Source organism: Cricetulus griseus, chromosome 5 (assembly GCF_003668045.3).
Source record: "Cricetulus griseus strain 17A/GY chromosome 5, alternate assembly CriGri-PICRH-1.0, whole genome shotgun sequence".
Classification (NCBI taxonomy): Eukaryota; Metazoa; Chordata; class Mammalia; order Rodentia; family Cricetidae; genus Cricetulus; species Cricetulus griseus.
Genome location: NC_048598.1, coordinates 105,844,761 through 105,863,654, shown reverse-complemented (window position 1 = coordinate 105,863,654; position 18,894 = coordinate 105,844,761). Strand labels below are relative to the sequence as shown.

Genomic DNA, 18,894 nt, shown 5'->3' with positions numbered 1-18,894 from the left:
GTGGGACATTTGCACCCCTCTTTTTGGCTACCAGACTGCTAAAACAGTGGGCCGCAAAAGACATTCCCCCAACAATCTTCTATCTAGAGAAGGAGAAGTGGATCCTATTTGCCAGAGGAGGAATATGTCTCCTGAAGAAAGATTTACAACTTGTTAGATGATCTTACAGGAGTCTTGGAGCTGAGACAATGGTGGGTGGAACCACACTTTTAAAAGTCTCATAGAAGAAGAAGACAATGATGGGGTGGGAGTCTAGAAACTTGGTACCCACTGTGACCAGTCTTCATTCCGCATCCTTACCCTCAGTGGTTTGTAGTTACCATTCAGGATTACCTACCCTGGACACTACCTGTTCCTCCTCAACTGAGCCTCTGGAGGGCAGGACAGTATCCGTCCAGTTCCTCCCAGGGTCTGCAGCAGAGGAGATGTTAATAAATACTATTAAGGTGGAAGCTCCACCCCAGCCCCTGGCATCCATATACCCAAAGTCTGGGGTGTTATGGTGGAAGCTCCACCCAAGCCCCGCCACATCGCACTCTAAATCCTGCTGCATCTCAGAAAGCCCACCAAATGATGACTCCTCCCCCAGAGAAGCTCAAGACCACTCCCACAGGGTATTTAAACTGCCCCCCAGAAACTAGACTCAGGTCTTCCTTTCTGTCTCCTCTCTGGGGGGCTGGAAGGCCATCGGGAGCATTGTAGCCATTAAACATGGGCTTTTTCTAATTCAGTTTGATTTGGTCTGATTTGGATTGCTGCATCGGCAGAGAGGCTTATCGGGGTATAGAAACTTTTCAAATACTTGTTTCCAAAACAAAGGAAAATAAAAGCTTGAGAGTAGAGGAGCACAGGGCAAAGACCTCCCTTTATAGTGACTGAGGGAAACAAAAAAGACCGAGTACATGTTGGCCACATTACTGGAGTGAAGAACACACTGACAATGAAGGCTCTTAGGAGCATTTGGAAATGCCCACAGAGGGTTTAAATTCCAGTCACTGACTTGTGTAGCCACAAAATAACGTGTCTGTGAAGTACTGGAGTTACTTAAAACATTGCAAACCACCAGAAGACATGCAAGTTGCGCTCATTTTTATCTTGGGGGACCAGTTGTGAAGAATCTTGCATATGAAGACAAAGTAGGAAGGCTGACAGAGCAGGGGGAACTAGAGGCTTCAGAGAACACTGACTACCTCTGTTTAGAATTGGCATGGCCTACCAATTAGATGACAGGCCAGGCTTGCCAGGGTGTCCCTTTAATTCCCAGATCTCAGGAGGCAGAAGCAGGAAGATCTCTTAGAGTTCTAGCACAGCCAGGACTACATAGTGAGACCCTCTCAATCAGAGAGAGAGAGAGAGAGAGAGAGAGAGAGAGAGAGAGAGAGAGAGAGAGAGACTCTCTCAACAAGGAAAACCAGGAGCACACAGTGCAATATTAGAAAGTAGTAAAGGGCCAACTACAAACACAGGCTATTTTGTTTTAATCATCCACAAAACTGCATCTACATAAGAATTGGGGTGTATACGTGTGGGGAAACAAATTAACCCGACTACTTATTTTGTTATAGCTTAAAGCAAACACCCTTTTCACAATACTATGAAGCAAGCTGGTAAAATAAATAGAAATGAAGTCCAAGGGATTTAAACATGAAAATTTGGGGAGAAAAGAACTCTACAAAGCAAAACAGACAAAATGCAAGCCTAACCAAACAAAAGCTAAATCAAATAAATAGGAATTGCCGTGTGCCCTGGAGGGCTGCCAAGGAGCGTGACTTTCAACAAAGAATGCTCTGCCACCAGCTCAGAAAAGATGAAGTGGTGAGTCTTCAGCCACCGCTAGAAGGGGGGTGGTGTGGGGACAGAGGCAGCAAAGCCATTTCAGGCTCTGTGGAAAACACTAGAACCTTCCCTAAGACCCAAGTGGACAAGCTACTCCTTCCAGTGTTGTCTAGCCACAGCTGCCTGTAAGAATCAAATTCATGAGGCTATGGCACAACTCAGCAGTGAAGAACACTCACTGTCCTTGCAGAGTACCTGGGTTTGGTTCCTGCATCCACACAGCAGTTACAACCGCCTATTAATTCTAATTCAATGGGAACCTGACACCCTCTTCTGGCTTCTACAGTCACTGCAACACATATGGTTCACAGATTCACATACAGGTGAAACCATACACATAAAATAAAAACATTTTTTTAAAAGAGAACAGAATCCAGATCATGCCTGCACAAGATCAAGCTAAGCAATATTCCAGCATGAAGAGGGATGGATGGTGGTCAGGAAGTTCCATCCTTAGCTGAGGAGTTACTGGCAATTGATGGCTGCATAGAATGGGAGAGTCAGCTTTCTTCAGGGTGTCGCCCCTGAGAGGCTACCCATGTTCCATCAGATGGCCCTATATTCATGCATACACTGGCAGCAGTAAGTGGAGTCAGTGGGTTGAGAGAGGGGAGGGAGGGAGGGAGGGAGGGAGGGAGGGAGGAGGGGAGGAGGGAGGGAGGGAGGGAGGGAGGGAGGGAGGGAGGAGACAGGGGAAGAATTAGAGTATGTAAGAAACAAACTGTAACAGTCCATCTTCAGTGTGAGTGAGATGTATGTGGATGAGCAGGAGTTTCAGGTATGCAGAAGCCACTATAGCCCTCTCCCCTTCCAGCAGGTGGCTGGCTGTGCCTGTTTGTCTCAGAACTCTGAGAGCTGCAGTATTACAAGCAGTCTGCTTTGTGTGTAACTAATCCCATGAAGAAGAAAAGGGGGCAGCCCAAATTATTCATTAGATAAGGCTTGTGTCCTACACCAATGGAAAGGGGAATCTGGGAAAAGGGCTACACTAGATTGTGAATCACTAACATCCCGGCTTACGGGAGGGGTGGGGGGTGGGGGGGAAGAGGGCAGGAACCTCTCACAGTCATGGACTTCAGACAAAGCCCTGTTTTGTACCAAATCCGCACCACAGCCATTTCTGCCCTTTTTCCTACATTGGCATCCCCTTCTACAGAATAGTATATCAAAAACGGCTTTCTTTTCACTGGTCTCTTGAATTTGTTATTATAGAGTGAGGATTGTATTTCCCACAAGGGGAGGGAATAGAAGGTAAACTTGAGCAAAACACATTATATGCACGCATACAAATTTCAAACAATCCAAAAAGATTTTTTTCCACCCAGGTCATGGGTGAGAATTTTGAGCAAAAGATTGCTTTTAACAGCTTCTCTTCTGAGTTTAGTAAGTACTACTTTAAACAGTACTGAGAAGAAACTTGTCTAGACAGCCCAAGTAAAGCAAAGCACTGGCCATCAGCTTGTGAAGGTAGAGCCTGGGAACAGGTCTGTATCTTTTGGGTAGAGCTAAAAGCAGACTGACTGATCTTATTCCTCAGGCTTTTGCTGTTGGTAGTCATAGCAACAGTAGCCACACCACCAAGACAACAGTCCCTGCCAACTGAGCACTTGTACTGTGCTAGACAAGAGCCAAGCCCTTTGTATGAATTATCTCCAACAACGCATTACTTAGTTTTATAGCTACTCACTCTGTGAATGGGAAACTAAGGCAAGTCGAGGCTCCTTTCAAAGGCCTCACTGCTAATAAGCAACAGACCAGGGTTTCAGTGACCTAGTGACTTCAGAACACACTCTTAATCAACAGAATGTCCAAAGCCCCAACAAAAGGCAGAAGATAACCAACACACATTTATGAGTAGGCACAGTATCTACTCTCAACTATATGAGATACACCTAGAGTAAGATTATTTTATATAAAAGAATAAGAAAGTCTGGGCACAGTGACATGGCTTTGTACTCTCAGCACTTAGTGAGTGGAAGCAGGACAATCTTAGGAGCCCCAGGCAAGTCTGGGCTATACAATGAGACCCTGTCTCAAGCAGAAGATGAGAAAGAAGAGAAGAAAGGATAATGAGAATTCCTTTACTTGCACTAGGATGTATTCATTAAAGCAAAAGGACCCCTACTCTTTCAGGTCTGCCATGTCTACCTAGCAAACACTGAGGTTGTTCAGACACCTCAAGAGCCCAGAGAAACAGAAGCTGCTTATCCATTCTCTAGGAGGAGCTTTTTATGGGGTGGGGGGAGGAACACTACTCAAAATGTGAACTTATTTATGTGGGAACTCTGGGGGCCTCAGACTGTGACATCCCTTCAGCTTCCCCTGGTGTTTTCCTCAAAGGTTTGTATTGCTCTCCTTATTGAAACGTCTGCACGTTAATACAAGCTTTTCTTTCTTACATGACCTATTTTTCCAATGGGACTGAGAGGGGAAATTACACATGCATGTTTAAAGCCACACAAATATTTAAATTCTCCCTATTTCTGTCATGCATTTTTTAGTACTTTCTATGCACGATGAAAGATAAAAACTTGTATGCATGATTAATTGTAATGATGGAAGAACGCTAGGCAGTTGCTTAAGAAACGAGAACAACAAAGGAATAAACTACTGCAGACATCACCAGGACTGGAATGACACTACTCTGTGTACTCCATTTCCATGGCAACTAGCAATGGGAAGATAAATGTTTCCTAGTCACTCTGCTCTGCAGTTCACGTCTATAAATCAAACTTGCATAAAGAACACAAGATTTCTGCTTCGGACTGTACTCAGAGTAGGTTTATTTTCCTGTTACTGTATAATTATGGAAAAGCAGCAGAAAACAATGAGGCCATTTTTAGTGGGGAACAAACTCAGAAATTACTAATATACCTGCGGCATATGATGCCATTCATCTAGCAAGAGCAGGAAGCAGGCAAGCCAGCCGGCAAATGAAAGCCTGTCTGCTTCATGGGGACAGCCAGCCACTCCCTGGCTCTGGCTCAGAAGGGCACATGCGGAACCTGGCGTGCCCTTCCTCACCTAGCTGGGCTTCTACCATATAGGAGCTCCCTAATTACCTGCCTCAGGAGCAGTCTGAGTTTGCATTGTGGTGATTGTGCAGGAATGCACTCCATATTTAGTATGGAAGTTTATTGAGGTGGAACAATATACAGTTGTTTTTATTTACATGGAAAATGCCTCACCCTGTGGAAGTTGTGGATTCGAAGTCAGTGGATCCCAGTTAGGATTCAGGTCTATTTGACCTTGGGTAGACATAAACGTTAGCTCAGACTCCATTTTCTGAGCTGTGAAATAAGATGGTGTATATGATTCTTAAGCATCTCCGTCATCCAACTCCAAGGGGCTGCAACAGCCAAATCTCCAAGGTCGGAATCTATCACAATAAAGACATTGGCTGTGCTATTCCTGAAGAGAGTGTGCCTGACTCTTGTGCTGTTAATGTCTCTGCTGGCCAAAGTGGCAAGCTGGTGGCATTTCATGATTATCATTTGACAGCAAACTTCTGATCTGTGTCAACATTCCAAACCAAAACACAGAAAATTTACTAAACCTAGCAGTGCAATTAAATGACAAGTAAATCCTCTAACCCCTCTTTATAAATTTATAGTAAATAGTTCAATTTCGCCAACAGGACCACCTACCGATCTTCACATGGTGGAAGCATCTTGTAGCTTCTCTAAGCTTTTTGTGGTGACTGAGATTTGAACCCAAGTCCTTGCACATGCCAGGCAAGCCCTCTTCTACAGAGTCACATCCCCAGCCCTGCACCCTGCTACTTTAGGTCCACAGATCCTGGTTCACGTTCTCCTGGAGTTCATCTTTGTAAATCCAAGACCCAGCAATACTCAAAAAAAAAAAATGTGGAACAAATAATTGGGTAGATGAACAAACTCTCAGTGCCCTCCTTAGCTGTCCCTTGTAATAAATGGGTACTGGCTTCTCCAACCATAAACAGCTTTACAGAGACATACAGACATACCTATGGTGGACTGAAAAATGTCTGGAACTAAGATAAAACCATGCTAGGGTCACTGGGGGTAAATTTCTCTAACAGTTTTATGGAACTTCTTGAGGTAAAAAAAGTCACTTTTCAGGTATGCAGCATGAGGGGTTCCTAGATGTGATGAAGGCCTCCTTGCCTTGCTAATTCCTTAGCGTTTGCTAGTAGTTCCAAAGGCACAGAGTCTCAGCATCCAGCCACAGGAGCATTGGAGTGGACAACAGTAAAGATGCACCCAGTCTTTATGCTTATGATCTCCGGGAATGTTTATGCCACCTCTGAGGAAGGCCGACTGTAAAGAAGGTGAAAGACTGGCAGTCAGTAAGTAACTGTTGGGGAAATTCAAAGTGGGGTCAGCCTATGCAACATGCTATTGCTCTGTTTGGACCACAGCAGAGCTTTAAGCAATGGCTTAAAGGGTTAAACAAATACACCTCACCCCCCACTTCTCCTGCATCCATTACTGGTCACACCCCTCTCCTCCAGATGAGCAGGCTCAAAAGGCTATTGCAGGATGGAGTTACATGTTACACAATGCTGTAATTTCCAATACCTGGCATTAACATGGGCCAATTATATCTACACAGAAATTTACTACAAATGTACTCTGCTGGCCATCTGAGAAATTTGATCCATTTCTAAACTCTAGGAAATACATAATTTGGGCACACACATTTTATGCTAAATGTTCAAAACCTAATAAAATAACATTTGTTAAGAAAAGTTCCAGGTTTTAATTGCTTCTGCCTCCAGTCAGCGTGTGTGTGTGTGTGTGTGTGTGTGTGTGTGTGTGTGTGTGTGTGTGTGTGTGTGTGTGTGTTTAAATAAGAGTACTTAGCACCACCAACTGGACAAAGAGATCTACTACATCTGCCACTCGTGCTGAGCACTCAAGTTGTTTTGTTCCTTGAGAACAGATCATATGTTTATTTCACATTTCATTTGCAATAAAGTAATTTATTCCACTCATCAAATAACATTTAAAATGCCTCTGTTTGTCAGCCAAATTAATGATTACTCACACTGGCTTTTTCACATAAGGAGGCATATTTTGGTGAGCTGAAGTCATTAGAGAAAACCAAATCTACCTAATAGAGCTAATTTGATTTATTCCACTATAAACTCAGACTCAAAAGCAAAGACTGAGGGCTGCAATAAAAAATTAGAAACTAAAAAAGGGAAAATTTGATGGAACCACATACCATGCTAGTCTACAGCTTTTACAGCAGACATCAGTTTAGTTGGAAGTTAAAATGACTGAGGACATAATTCACATTTAAATATTTTTTGAACTTGTCCAAGAGTCGTGACTTAACGTGCGAATATATGCTGTTATTGACCTTGTCTTCCCAGTTAAGGGAACAAGTGCCAAATATGGAGAGTCCAGGTGAGCCCTGAGGGTGAAGATACAATCTTTACATTATAAATCAACCTACAAAACAACCATCTCCAAATAAGTAAGTCCAACTTATCCCCCAAACCAGCCGATTTGTGGATAGTTGCCTTCTATAAAGCGCATCCAGTCATTTGTGGTCATGACAAATTTGTATCCTGAAGAAAGTAACAAAAGCAATATGCAGAAATCTGGTCACTTGGGACTTCTCTACTAGACAATGGACAGACAGAAAAACAGAGGTTGCAAATGTGTAGTCAGCCTCTATGTAAAAATATACCACTGAAATCCCAATAAAGAGAACAAGTGGGAGCTGGGTAAGAGCACTTGCTTGTGCAAGCACAAACACCCGACACCCATGTGAAAAAGCCGTGTGCCTGTAACCCCAGCATTTGGGGGTGGAAAAATGCATCCTGGGAGATTGCTGGCCAGCCAGACTAGCCAAAACAGAGAGCCTTTCTAAAGATAAATAAAATGGAGAGCAATAAAGAAAGAAGTCTGATGCCTGCTTGTGTGTATATGATTCAGGGCTGACCTCCTTGTATTACATAACCAATTCTGGGGCTCATCCCTGGGGGAGACGAATTCTCCCTCTCTCAGCGGTCATTAGTTGCCTACAGCTCTTTGTCTAGAGGTGGACCTGTGAGATCCTCCCCCATGTATTAACATGTCTATTGTCTATAACATGTCTAGAGGTGGAGCTGTGAGATCCCCCCCCCAGTATTAACATGTCTATTGTCTAAAATAGGTGTTGCTACTTTAACTGTGAGTTAAGTTCCCCTATTATTATCACACTAGTATTCCTAAATCAGGAGATATATTTTTGAGATATAACAAAAGTACTTGACCATAATTGGAAGAGCAATATGCTATATAACATAAAATTTCTGGATTATTTATTAGTTTCCTGTGACTTTTTCTTCCTTTGACCAAAAGATAAAGTAATTGAGAACTAACTAGAGTTTGGCTTGAATTAACAAGAAAGGAGTCTAAATAATGGGCAGATTTTACAGCTGAAGTGAAAGAGCGTCATAAGGACTCCAGTTAATATATAGATGGTGTTGAATGAAAGGAACCATGGTCACTGCCCATGAAGATCCATGGTGTTAAGAAAGATGGAGAAGAGGGAGAAAAAAAAACAGGGCCCCTAGGCTGAATGCCATGGGAAGCTGGCAATACACCCTGAAAGAACAGAGAAAACTGGAAAGAAAGAGAAGGGGCAAGCAGCTTTTTAGGCAGAGAACTGGGTGGATCTGTAGCAGGGAAAGCAGCTACAACAGGAGAAGGAGTGAATGGCAGCTGAAGAAATGTCTCCCATAAGAATGGGTGGCAAACCAGCACAGAGGGGAATTGGTGAAAACTGAAGAGAAGAAAGAAGAGACAAGAGTACACAGTAGCTGCCCTTCTCTTTAAAAACAACAAAAGACTGGAGGTGGACAGGAGGTAGCCATGGAACCGAGACAGAATCTAAGATGTTCTCTACAAGACAGAAGTCAGGACTACCTCAGTGTGCTGCAGTGAGAAAGGACTGTAACCATCAGAGAACCAGCCATGTTGACTTGGCATAGAGTGTTACACCAAGAATACTGTGTCTTAGCAGAAGAGTGTGGCCCAGGGAACTGGAGGGGTCAGCAATTTACCAATGCTATAGCAGGAAGTTGAAGACAGCTGAGTTCAAGTTCATCTGGCTAGCAATGATGTATAGCTTGACTTGAGGTACCACACATTAGGCCATGTCTGGGAAAAGAAAGTGTTCTCCAACTCCAGGCTCGGAGCAGTTAACTAAGTGCAGAAGGCGCCTTTGGCTAATCCAACCTTTACTTTGGTGAAATAAAAGATTATAGTCTGTATGACTGAATGTGACCCCTGTATGGGTCACACAGGGGTCAAGACAGGCTGAGGGAAGGGTGTGCAAAATGGTCTATGAAGATGGTAGCGGGGTTCACACTGGACGAGAGACATACACACACAAATTAATTGATCATAGGATGGGTGCTGTGTCTGGGGAGATGGGCAGATGGACTAGAGAATGAAGGCAAGTGCACAGTAAACTCAGCCCTCAGACTGGGAAAAACAAACAAACAAACACACAAACACACAAAAACAGGTAGGTAGATGTACCAGAGCCCAGTTAATAGCTTAGGACATGCAGCAGCAGAGATGAGAACCAACGGTGGGCCTAAATGAAAATAAGGAAGGGAAAGTAATAATAACCCTGGGGAATACTATCTGCCAAGAAGAATGAGATGGGAGTGTGGAGGATACAACATGGGGGAAGAGAAAAATGAGGGGAAGCAACAGGATATATGTCTGGCCACCAGACACCTGTTCTGAGGCTGTACAATTCTAAGTTTCTCAGGTGAGGGAGACAGAAGTTAGTGATGAAGAGACAAGATGAGGGAGAGAGTAAAGGCAGTGAGAACACAATGCAATTGTTCTGTGTCACCAAAGGTTGTCTTGGGGTCTGGGGGTATTCAACTCTTCAATGAGCCATCAGTAGAAGTCAAGGGAAAGAACATGCAAGACAGGGCTTCACATCAAGTCTACCGAGGATTTAATTACTAGTTCATTCTGCTTTTCTCTAGCAGCAGGTTTCCAACAAGAAGGAGAAAATGACAGAGAATGTAAGCAAGGTAGAAATTAGAAGCCAGAATGTTGAACTCACTGTAACTGAGAAAAAAGTCTTTTAATGAATCCAAGGACAATCCTGCCTTATGAAGACAGAGAATAAACAGTTACGTTGGCATATTCACCCCAGTCAAAAAATATACCTCCACTCACCAGTTTTATAGACTTGTTTTTGTACAATGTACTTGGCAGATACTTCGGTACTGTGCTATAATTCCCCGGGAAAGATGTGTAACGCACACATTGCTATCAAAGCAAACGGAACGTGAATGCTTGCAGGTTTTCGCTTGATAAAATGCTGTTTCAGCTTCCTTTGTGTGTATTTTTGTAAACAGTGCCTTTTGTTTATATTGCAGATAATCAAATGAAATCTCAACAATCAAAGCCAAACCAAACCAATTCACAGGAACAGGGAAGAGCTACACAATTATGCAACCGGTTTATAAAGAATACTTTTGGGCAATGTGCCTGCCTTTCTTGTGCTGTGGGCATACAAAGGCATAGCCCTGCCTAAAGAATGTTGATACTGCTAACAGAAACAGAAAGTGATTGAGAGCGTAAGCCGCAGAATCAGCCTGCCTGAGTCTGAGTCTTGGTCCCATCACTAACCAGCTGGTGGACTGGAGCAAATCCTTTGACCTCTCCAAGACATTTTCTCATTTGTAAAGTGGGCATAGACAGCATAGCCCGTGAGCTTGCACACAGTGCAAACCTTCAGGCAACAGCAACTAAAGTTCCTGACTATGCTAGCACAGCATTGTGCCTTAGCAGTTCTAGAGAATATGAAGGATGTTTTGTGGGCTGGGGCAGCAAGGGATACCATTTAGAAAAGTAGATAGGGATACGGGAGGAGAAAAGAGCAGTGAACCTGGCATCAGCAAAAATGTGGGAAGATAGATGAGATAGGATCGATATATGGTGAGTGGCCTGGAATGGTATTTAACCTGGGAAATGTAGGAGAACATGCCAAAAAGGCATTCCAGTTTCTGTCTGTCAGCCTTGCATGTTATGCTAAAGAATCTAAATTTTTCTATGGTAAGCAATGAAAAGCTATTGAAGTAAGACAGGAACATTAAAATGGAATGATAATTTACTCTCATTAGTCTAAATTTAACTAGAAATGTAGACAGTGATTTCCAAAGTTTAATATGAATATCAATCACGAAGGGATCATATTAAAGTAAATACAAGTGATTCAGTGGTGCTGAGATTAGCATTGCCAATAAGTCCCTGCACTGATACCTGTCTCTAGAGCTCACTACAAAATAGGGTATATTTATTCAATGTAGTTTAGTGGAAAAGAATTGCTGGGTAAAAGAAGGTAGACAAGATGTCAGAACTTAAGGGAGCAAACACATAGGCTTCTATGTCATAGATAAAAAAAATCTAGTCCTAGAAACCTTCAATCTGACTTTAGAATAACAATTTCAACATATTTCTCAATTCTGGACCTATTTTTCCATAACATTAAAACACAATTTTGAGGCAGAGGGAGAAGAATGGCTTTGAGTTCAAAGCCAGCTTGGCCTACACAGCATATGACAGGCCAATTTGGACTGCAGAATAAAACTCTATCTTTAAAAAAGAAGAAGCAAAATAATGTTATTTTAAATATCTCATAAAATATAAAGTTCCTTTTGCAAATGCACACTTTTTTATTTGATAAATATAACATATGATTAAAATTCCCACCCTGAAGTTCACTGTCTACTACAAAGGGAAAAAAAAAAAACCAAGAAATTGATTCCTTTTGCTATAAAGGAAAGAGCCATGAATACATTCATGATGTGTGGCTACTAAATAACACCAAGGATGACTGAATGGGTTAGCAACATGTGGTCACAGAAAGAAACCATGGCAGTGGTTGCTTATATGACAGTGGAATTAATGAGTTGTATGACACATATAAGTGGTCTCTTATATGACAGTTGTGGTATTTAGCCACATATGTAGATGAGGAGCTAGAGACAGTAGCCAAAACACTTGCTATAGGGACATCTCAAAACTAAATCTAGGACAGGATGGCTGTCAAGCCCAGTCATTTCCTCCTGAGAACAGCCTTTGTTACACTGACAGACCACATCTGTATTCATACTGTGGAAGCTTCTGAATGTCTGTGGTACACAGAGAAAATAAAATCTGCCACGCCACTCTCCATGATAAATAACTCCATGCGCATTTCTGAGTCGGAAGCAGCCTCCCTCACTGTGGAAACAAAGAGAGTCCAACTGAAAAGGCTCAGTGATTTGTGGGAAGACAGGTCAGTGGTAGGGAGCTAGGATTAGAACTCAAGTCTGCTGATCCCTAACTAGGGGCTTGATTGACCTCCATGACCCTTCCACCGCACCAGTGTCCCACTTGCAGAGTAAAGCAAGCAAGCAAGCAAGCAAACAAACAGTGCAATAAAATACCCATTCTCTGCATGAGCCATTCATTTCAAATGTAGCCAATTGCAGTAAAACAACCGAGCAGTGAGCTATGTACAGTGTGGTCTGGCTCATGCTAAACACATGTTCTAATGCAGGGAAGAATGTGTGTGTGCAAATAACTCTGTAAAAGCACAAAGGCAAAGATGTGCACGGAGGGTTAGTTTAAGGCAGGAAGTTCAGACAATTTCCTTGTTAGGTGATGGAAAACATATGGACAGAGTGTAGCGTAAAACCAACAGCTTTCAAGACAGGAAATACCTTACTCTCTGGGCCTTAAAAGATGAGCAGAATTTGTATCTGTGTCATTTGTAGCACAAGGAGAAAAATATAGAATCTAGATTATCCTAAATGCGAACATGATTAAGTACTCATTCCTATCAAATCAAGTATCTTTGATGATAGAAAATTAGTTAGGTAAACTAAAGAAATAAAAATAACAGACCCGTGTGATGAAGCTATCTTTCTTCTCTATTCATTTTCTCATCCAGTCCTGAACTTTATTAAATTTCCTGTGTCACCAGTTCTAAACTTTGTACTGGCAGAATGACATTCTTCAAAAGGAAATGATTTATGTAAATTGGGCCTCTGGAAAAAACTGTTAATAAAAATGACTAGCATAGAACTATCTATGTAGATGGATTTTGTATTTTGCTCTTCTGACTGATATATAATAATCATATATATTTATGGGGAATTGCACGGTATTTCAGAAATCTACCTGTTTGGGCTGGACACATAGCTATAGCTACTGAATAATGAGAAATGATTTCAAGTCATTTACATTTTCCTATACAGAAGAGTGCAAATAATTACAGATGAGCAATTGCACTCCCCAAAGTAGGCACTGACTATAAGAACTCTGATCATAGGACTCTCTGCTTGAGTCACATTCTGATATACAATGTAAAGCCAGGGAAACAATTCTACTGGAGAATGATACACAATAAACTGGATGCTCACTGTAGGGTGCGGAGGCAGCCAAAGAACACAGGGAGGAATAACATCTCAAGACATGCAAATGGAATGCAAATGGAATGCAAATGATCACTGTCCTATGGGCCAACGGACTCTGAAAGACCTTCCTCCAGTAAACAGGGGCATCTGCTGGCTCATTTTACTCCAGCTCAAGACAATCTTTCCATCTATTATTACCAATGTGACATGAGGCATATCTAATTTATTTATTTATTTTTGCCAGGAGAATATGCATCACTCCATTTTAAAATTGCATTCCTAAACTTCAACCTCCTACCAACACTCAGACATTGATCATGTATTATTTAATAAGTCATGATGTTCTTTTTTTTTCAAACAATTTTAATAGCCCTCAAAAGAAGAGTTAGATGGTCTATATACTTTGAATTTCCTCCAAGTAATATGAAGGGGATTCTTACATCAAAAACATCATTTATAACTTGAGTGTCTCCATGCCTGGCTGGAGGGCATGTTGGGGGTTCAGTGTTTCCACTGGACACTGGTCTGTAGTGATCTGGCTATGCACTCAGGATCCTCATCAAGACTTGGCCATTGGAACACACACGTTCCATGTAATAGCTGGGAAGTGGAGGAGGCTTGCTAGAGCTCTGTAGCAGTTGGCAGGTGATAGGAATGTACAAATACCAACAAATACCAGCACTTACAAGAAGCTGGAGAAAGGCCTGGTCAGGGTGAAATAAGCATATACACAGAAAGAAAAATGTCCATTCCCTGACAATAGCTGAGGCTAGACCATAAACTAAACCCACAATGAAGCAGAGAGAGGCAGTCAAGAGACTAATTCACAAAATTAGCATGCAGGAGGAGAAGGTGGACAGCAAGGCTACACATGACCATCAATCTCCAGCTGTAAGTTTAAAGTACTCTTTCCTAGTTTGTGAGAAATAAGCCAGGAAGAAAACCAGAAATGAGAATTTTTACCTTCACCGGGCATTTCAAATTAGTGACAAATAGACCAGTGATCATTTATTAACCACAATTCGTAAGGCAACATCCCAGGGACCAAAACGATGGGAGATAAATCCATAAACTCAAGGAGCTTGAAGTTCTTTATGGAGATAATCATAAACACCGCATGTTTGTTTAGTTCATAACTGATTAATGTAAGACAATAAATTCTATCCAAGTTTAAAGAAAGGAGACACGGCTGTTCAGTGTAGGGGTAAACAGGGCCTACTGATCAATGCTATAGAAGACAGTTCAAATCTGGGCATGTCAGGAGAAGGGCAAGTCAGTGCCAGGCCAGGGAAACAGAATGCATATCACACAACCAACAGACAAATATCGTGCCAGGGAAACAGGAATTTGAGACAAGTGAAAGACAAGCCTGGAGAGGAACCAGATGTGGGAAAGGGGGCCAGATGCTGGAGAGCTAGGTTAAAGAGGTTTTAACTGTACCCAGTAGACTCACTAAAGATTTTCTTTGAACATAAAAAAGACAGCACTGTGAAGTTTCCAGTGGGTTCGATTAGTGTTAAAGAGGAAACATGATGCTTGTTTTGATCACCAAGTGTCTGGAGCAGCCTGTGAGGTGACTTCAGCTCCACAGTAACACACAATGCTAGTCAGCTCGTAACATCACTTGTACTTCTGTCGCTTTTTACTGTGTGAGAGAGAGAAAAGAACTAAGAACTTCTAAATACAACATTATCTTGGATACAGCCTCATGACTTTAATATGTAAATACACAAATCATGACTATCAGCCTAAGACCAAAGGAAAGTTGCCAACTTTCAAATATCGAGAGCAGTCTCTCTACCCGCCTCACCTCCTCCCACATACTTTTTTTTGTTTTAAAACAGGGTTTCGTGTTATCCAGGCTGGGCCAGAACTCATTATCTGGCTGGGGCAAGAATTGAACTCTTGAACCTCCTGTGTTGGCCTCCGAAATGCTGAGATTATAGGTAAGGGTCACCATATCCTACCTAACAATAAACTCTCTAAATTACTGTTTTCCCAATAAGGCAATCACATCTCTACAACAAGCTTGACAATACACATAAATGGCATAGAGGAAATACTGTAAATCAACAGTACAGCAGAGTAACAAAAAGGGCAGGAAATATTAGCAGATACAGTGCAACAAAGATACAGAAAAGGAAAACAAAACTGGATCAGAAAATAAAAGGCCACAATGGCCAGGTCACAAATGAAAACAGACACTTCAGGAAACATACTAAGAGACATGGCACATGACTCAGCTGTTAAGAGTACAGACTGCTCTTGCAAAGGACTTGAATTCAGTATCCTGCACCAATGTCAGGCAGTTCACAGCTGCCTGTAACTCCAGCTCCATGGAATCTAATGCCTCCTTCTGGCTTCTGTAGACAACTGCACTCACATACAACAAACCCTCATATAGACGCATATGCCCAAAATAATTAAAAATTAAAATAAAAAAAGCTTTAAAAAGGACTTTCAACATAAAAATAAACAAGCATTTCAAAAACAATAAGTTGACTACAGAATTTTAACACTGACACACTATATAATTTCATTCAGGTACAATGTTCCAGGTAAGTATTTCCGAACATAAAAGGCAACAGAAGTATAGTTCTTACAATCCTTAGAAGCAAACGCTATGAAACATGACTCAGAGGTGAGCTTTACTATCTTTACAAAACAGTAAAAGGGGGCTGGAGTGATGGCTCAGCAGTTAAGAGCACTGGCTGCTCTTCCAAAGGACCTGGATTCAATTCCTAACACCCACATGGAAGTTCACAACTGTCTGTAACTCCAGTTCCAGGGCATCTGGCATCCTTATGCAGGCAAAACTCCAATGTACATAAAAAAATAGAGAAATCTTGAAAAATAAGGCAGTAAAGGACGAGATAATAGCTACAGAACAGTCAGAATATGAATTTTAGAAATAAATATAGCTATTGAAAACTACATTGCTTTTACCTGTGCTACAACCACTAAACATCAATAGAATGGCCAACAATTCACCGACATTATAAAAATGCTTTGTTTTGTTCTTGCAACACCCTGAATTATGGACATGCCCGTATTCTTATCAAGTTAGAGGGCAAAGTAACTCTTTGTTACTTCATATCCAAGTAGGTTTTGCTTCTGTTATTTGCTTATTTGGTTTTATACTGTAGTCTGATTTGTTTTACAGAATGAGAGTATATAACTAGGGCAGTCTCTTCTGAAAATGGCTACTCTTGATCTCTAGGAATTTCTCCAACAAGAACCATTAGATCCAAAGATTAATTTTCCTCCCAAGTCATGCAAACTACAAGGAACTCTGGTCCTGTTGAAATTCCTTCAGCTTCTCTGACCTGTCACCTTGGGAATATCACAGCATTTTATATCATGAACAGCCCCAGCAACTCATTTTCATTTTCCTATGCCTGAAAACCACTTGTAGCACTGACAGGGGGAAGCTTTTGCTAACTGAGTCTCAGACATCTCTATTCCTTTGGTCTATTTCAATCTGCATAGAGAGAAAACACTTTTCTTTCCCCTTCAAGTCCAGTCATTTCTTGTATTTATATTCTTTTATTTCTAGTTGATAGATTATGGTGTTACTATAGTAAACTAAATTTTAAAAGATTTCACTTTTATGTGTGTGTGCACATATGTTGAGGTTCCCTTAGAAGCCAGGACAGTGTCAGATCCTCTGAAACTGAAGTTGCAGGTGGCTGTGAACCATCCAATGTGTGTGCCGCCTCTTTAAGAAGAGCAAGTGACCTTAACTTCTGACTCATTTCTCCAGCCCAACATAATGGACTTAAACTAGACAGGCTCAACCAACTAAAATGCCTTGCTTTGGCTGTATACTATGGCAGTCTCCAAATTGTTTTGGGCATACAACAGATAGCACACAGCTTGGTAGCACAAAACCCACAACAGATATACATTGTAATATAGCATTTACAGCCTATTTACATGCCCTACTGTATTAATACATTATGTAATTATAAAGATGTAACAGAAAATAGCTAAGCAATTTAATACAATCTATTATTAATGGCAAATAACTGTGTTATCACTAGAAATTATTCATAACATTTAATAACAATGTGATTTAATTTACTTTATTATTTTGGAACATCTTCGCTTAATCCTTTCTGGCTGAGCAATTTAAAGTTCAATTTGTTTTGGGACTTGGCTTTAAGAGCTGTCACAGAGACCTCATTAAATTATACAGCTCTAACTGAGACCAGGTGATCATGGTCCTGATACCTTCAGCTTTTAGTTCCAGCCACTGAGAATGAAAAGGTTTGGCCAGTTTTGAATTTGCTTAATTAATACTGTTTTGCTACTCCTGACTGAAGTCCAGAAATAAATAGCTACCTTCCCTGATATCACAGGTAGGTTTTGAAAATGTATTAAGGTTTTGGGACTTGTTTTACAAAAACAAATTGTAATTTATTCTCTGACAATTTTATACACGTATAGAAGGTATTCTGACTATAGTCACTCCCCATCCCCTTCTCTTATCCCCCTCCCATGCCCTCTGGAATCCATCTGCTTCTCAGCACATCCCCTTCTTCCTCTCCTGATGTGTTTTAATGACCCACTGAGTCTAGGAATGTGCATGGGTGTGGGGTGAATTGCCACTGGCCACACTCCTGAAGACACATGTCTGCCCCTTTCCCCAGCTATCATTCATTGTCAACAGCTCTTCAGGAAGGGGTAGGACTTCAAATACCCCTTGCCCATACATACTGTTACACTTGAAAAAAAAAAAATGAAAACTGCAAGGTGTTTTAGCCAGGTCGGGACATTTCATTTTCCAACTTAGCAAACACAGATATAAGAAGGTTTAATAGGCAACACACAGGATTTTGTAAAATAAAGTCTTATTTATGAACGTGTTTTCAAAAGTGCTCTCTACAAGGTGGTAGAGCGGAGTTTCGACTGCAGGCGGTTACTTCTTTCACTCATGCTTAAGCACTGTCTCTGTCTCAAGGGGCTGCACTGAAGTCTTTATCCCAAGCCTGGCCTGGTGGTACAGACATGCAATCCCAGCTACTCAGGTGGCTGAGGCAAGATAACACAAATTTAAGACCTTGCCCGAGCCACATCCAGAATGAGTTTCAGGTCAGTGTGGGTACCCTAGTGAGGCCCTGCCTGCAATAAAAACTACAAAGTGAGCTAGGGTTATAACTCAGTGACAGGGCACCTGTGTAGCATGCAAGAGGCCCTGGGTTTAAGGCCCAATACCAGGAAAAAAATACATATTTTTCTTCAAAATTCCTATAAAGTAGCATTCACTATAACCATGTAGTAAACATTTAAAGGTCAGCAAATTTGGGATATATATATATATATATATATATATATATATATATATATATATGCCAATTTTTAATTCCTGTCAAAACCTACCACTGTAAGGTAGATATTGATATTCACTGCTCACCTCATCACAAAGCACACAGACAGATGCTAATACACATTTAAGAACCTGCTTTGACAAAATCACCTACATTCTCCGCAGTCACTTTGTATGTATCAGGATACAGGTTCTCCTTCAATAGCCTGCTCAATGGCTTGCTTATGAGTGAGGCAGCAAATGAATTTCATATATGTCACTGTTAATGATAATGCGCACAATCCTTATTCAAATAACCTGCTTGCTAATTTCTATTGAG

At 41.4% G+C, this 18,894-nt stretch overlaps 1 protein-coding gene across 11 annotated transcripts in view; it reads right to left on the bottom strand.

The window, feature by feature from the left end:
* Positions 1–18,894, bottom strand: part of Efcab11 (EF-hand calcium binding domain 11) — a 185,256-nt gene that overhangs the window by 137,034 nt on the left and 29,328 nt on the right. Inside the window, exon 6 of one of the 11 annotated variants that reach the window (XM_027419095.2) lies at positions 2,536–6,134. The exons of 9 other annotated variants lie outside the window; for them this stretch is intronic. In XM_027419095.2, coding sequence (XP_027274896.1) covers positions 6,110–6,134 — 25 coding nt within the window. In that variant the 3' untranslated portion in view covers positions 2,536–6,109. Of the gene's footprint in view, positions 1–2,535; positions 6,135–14,851; positions 14,892–18,894 lie in introns of those variants that run through there. One more of the 11 variants, XM_035445943.1, reaches the window with a different exon arrangement.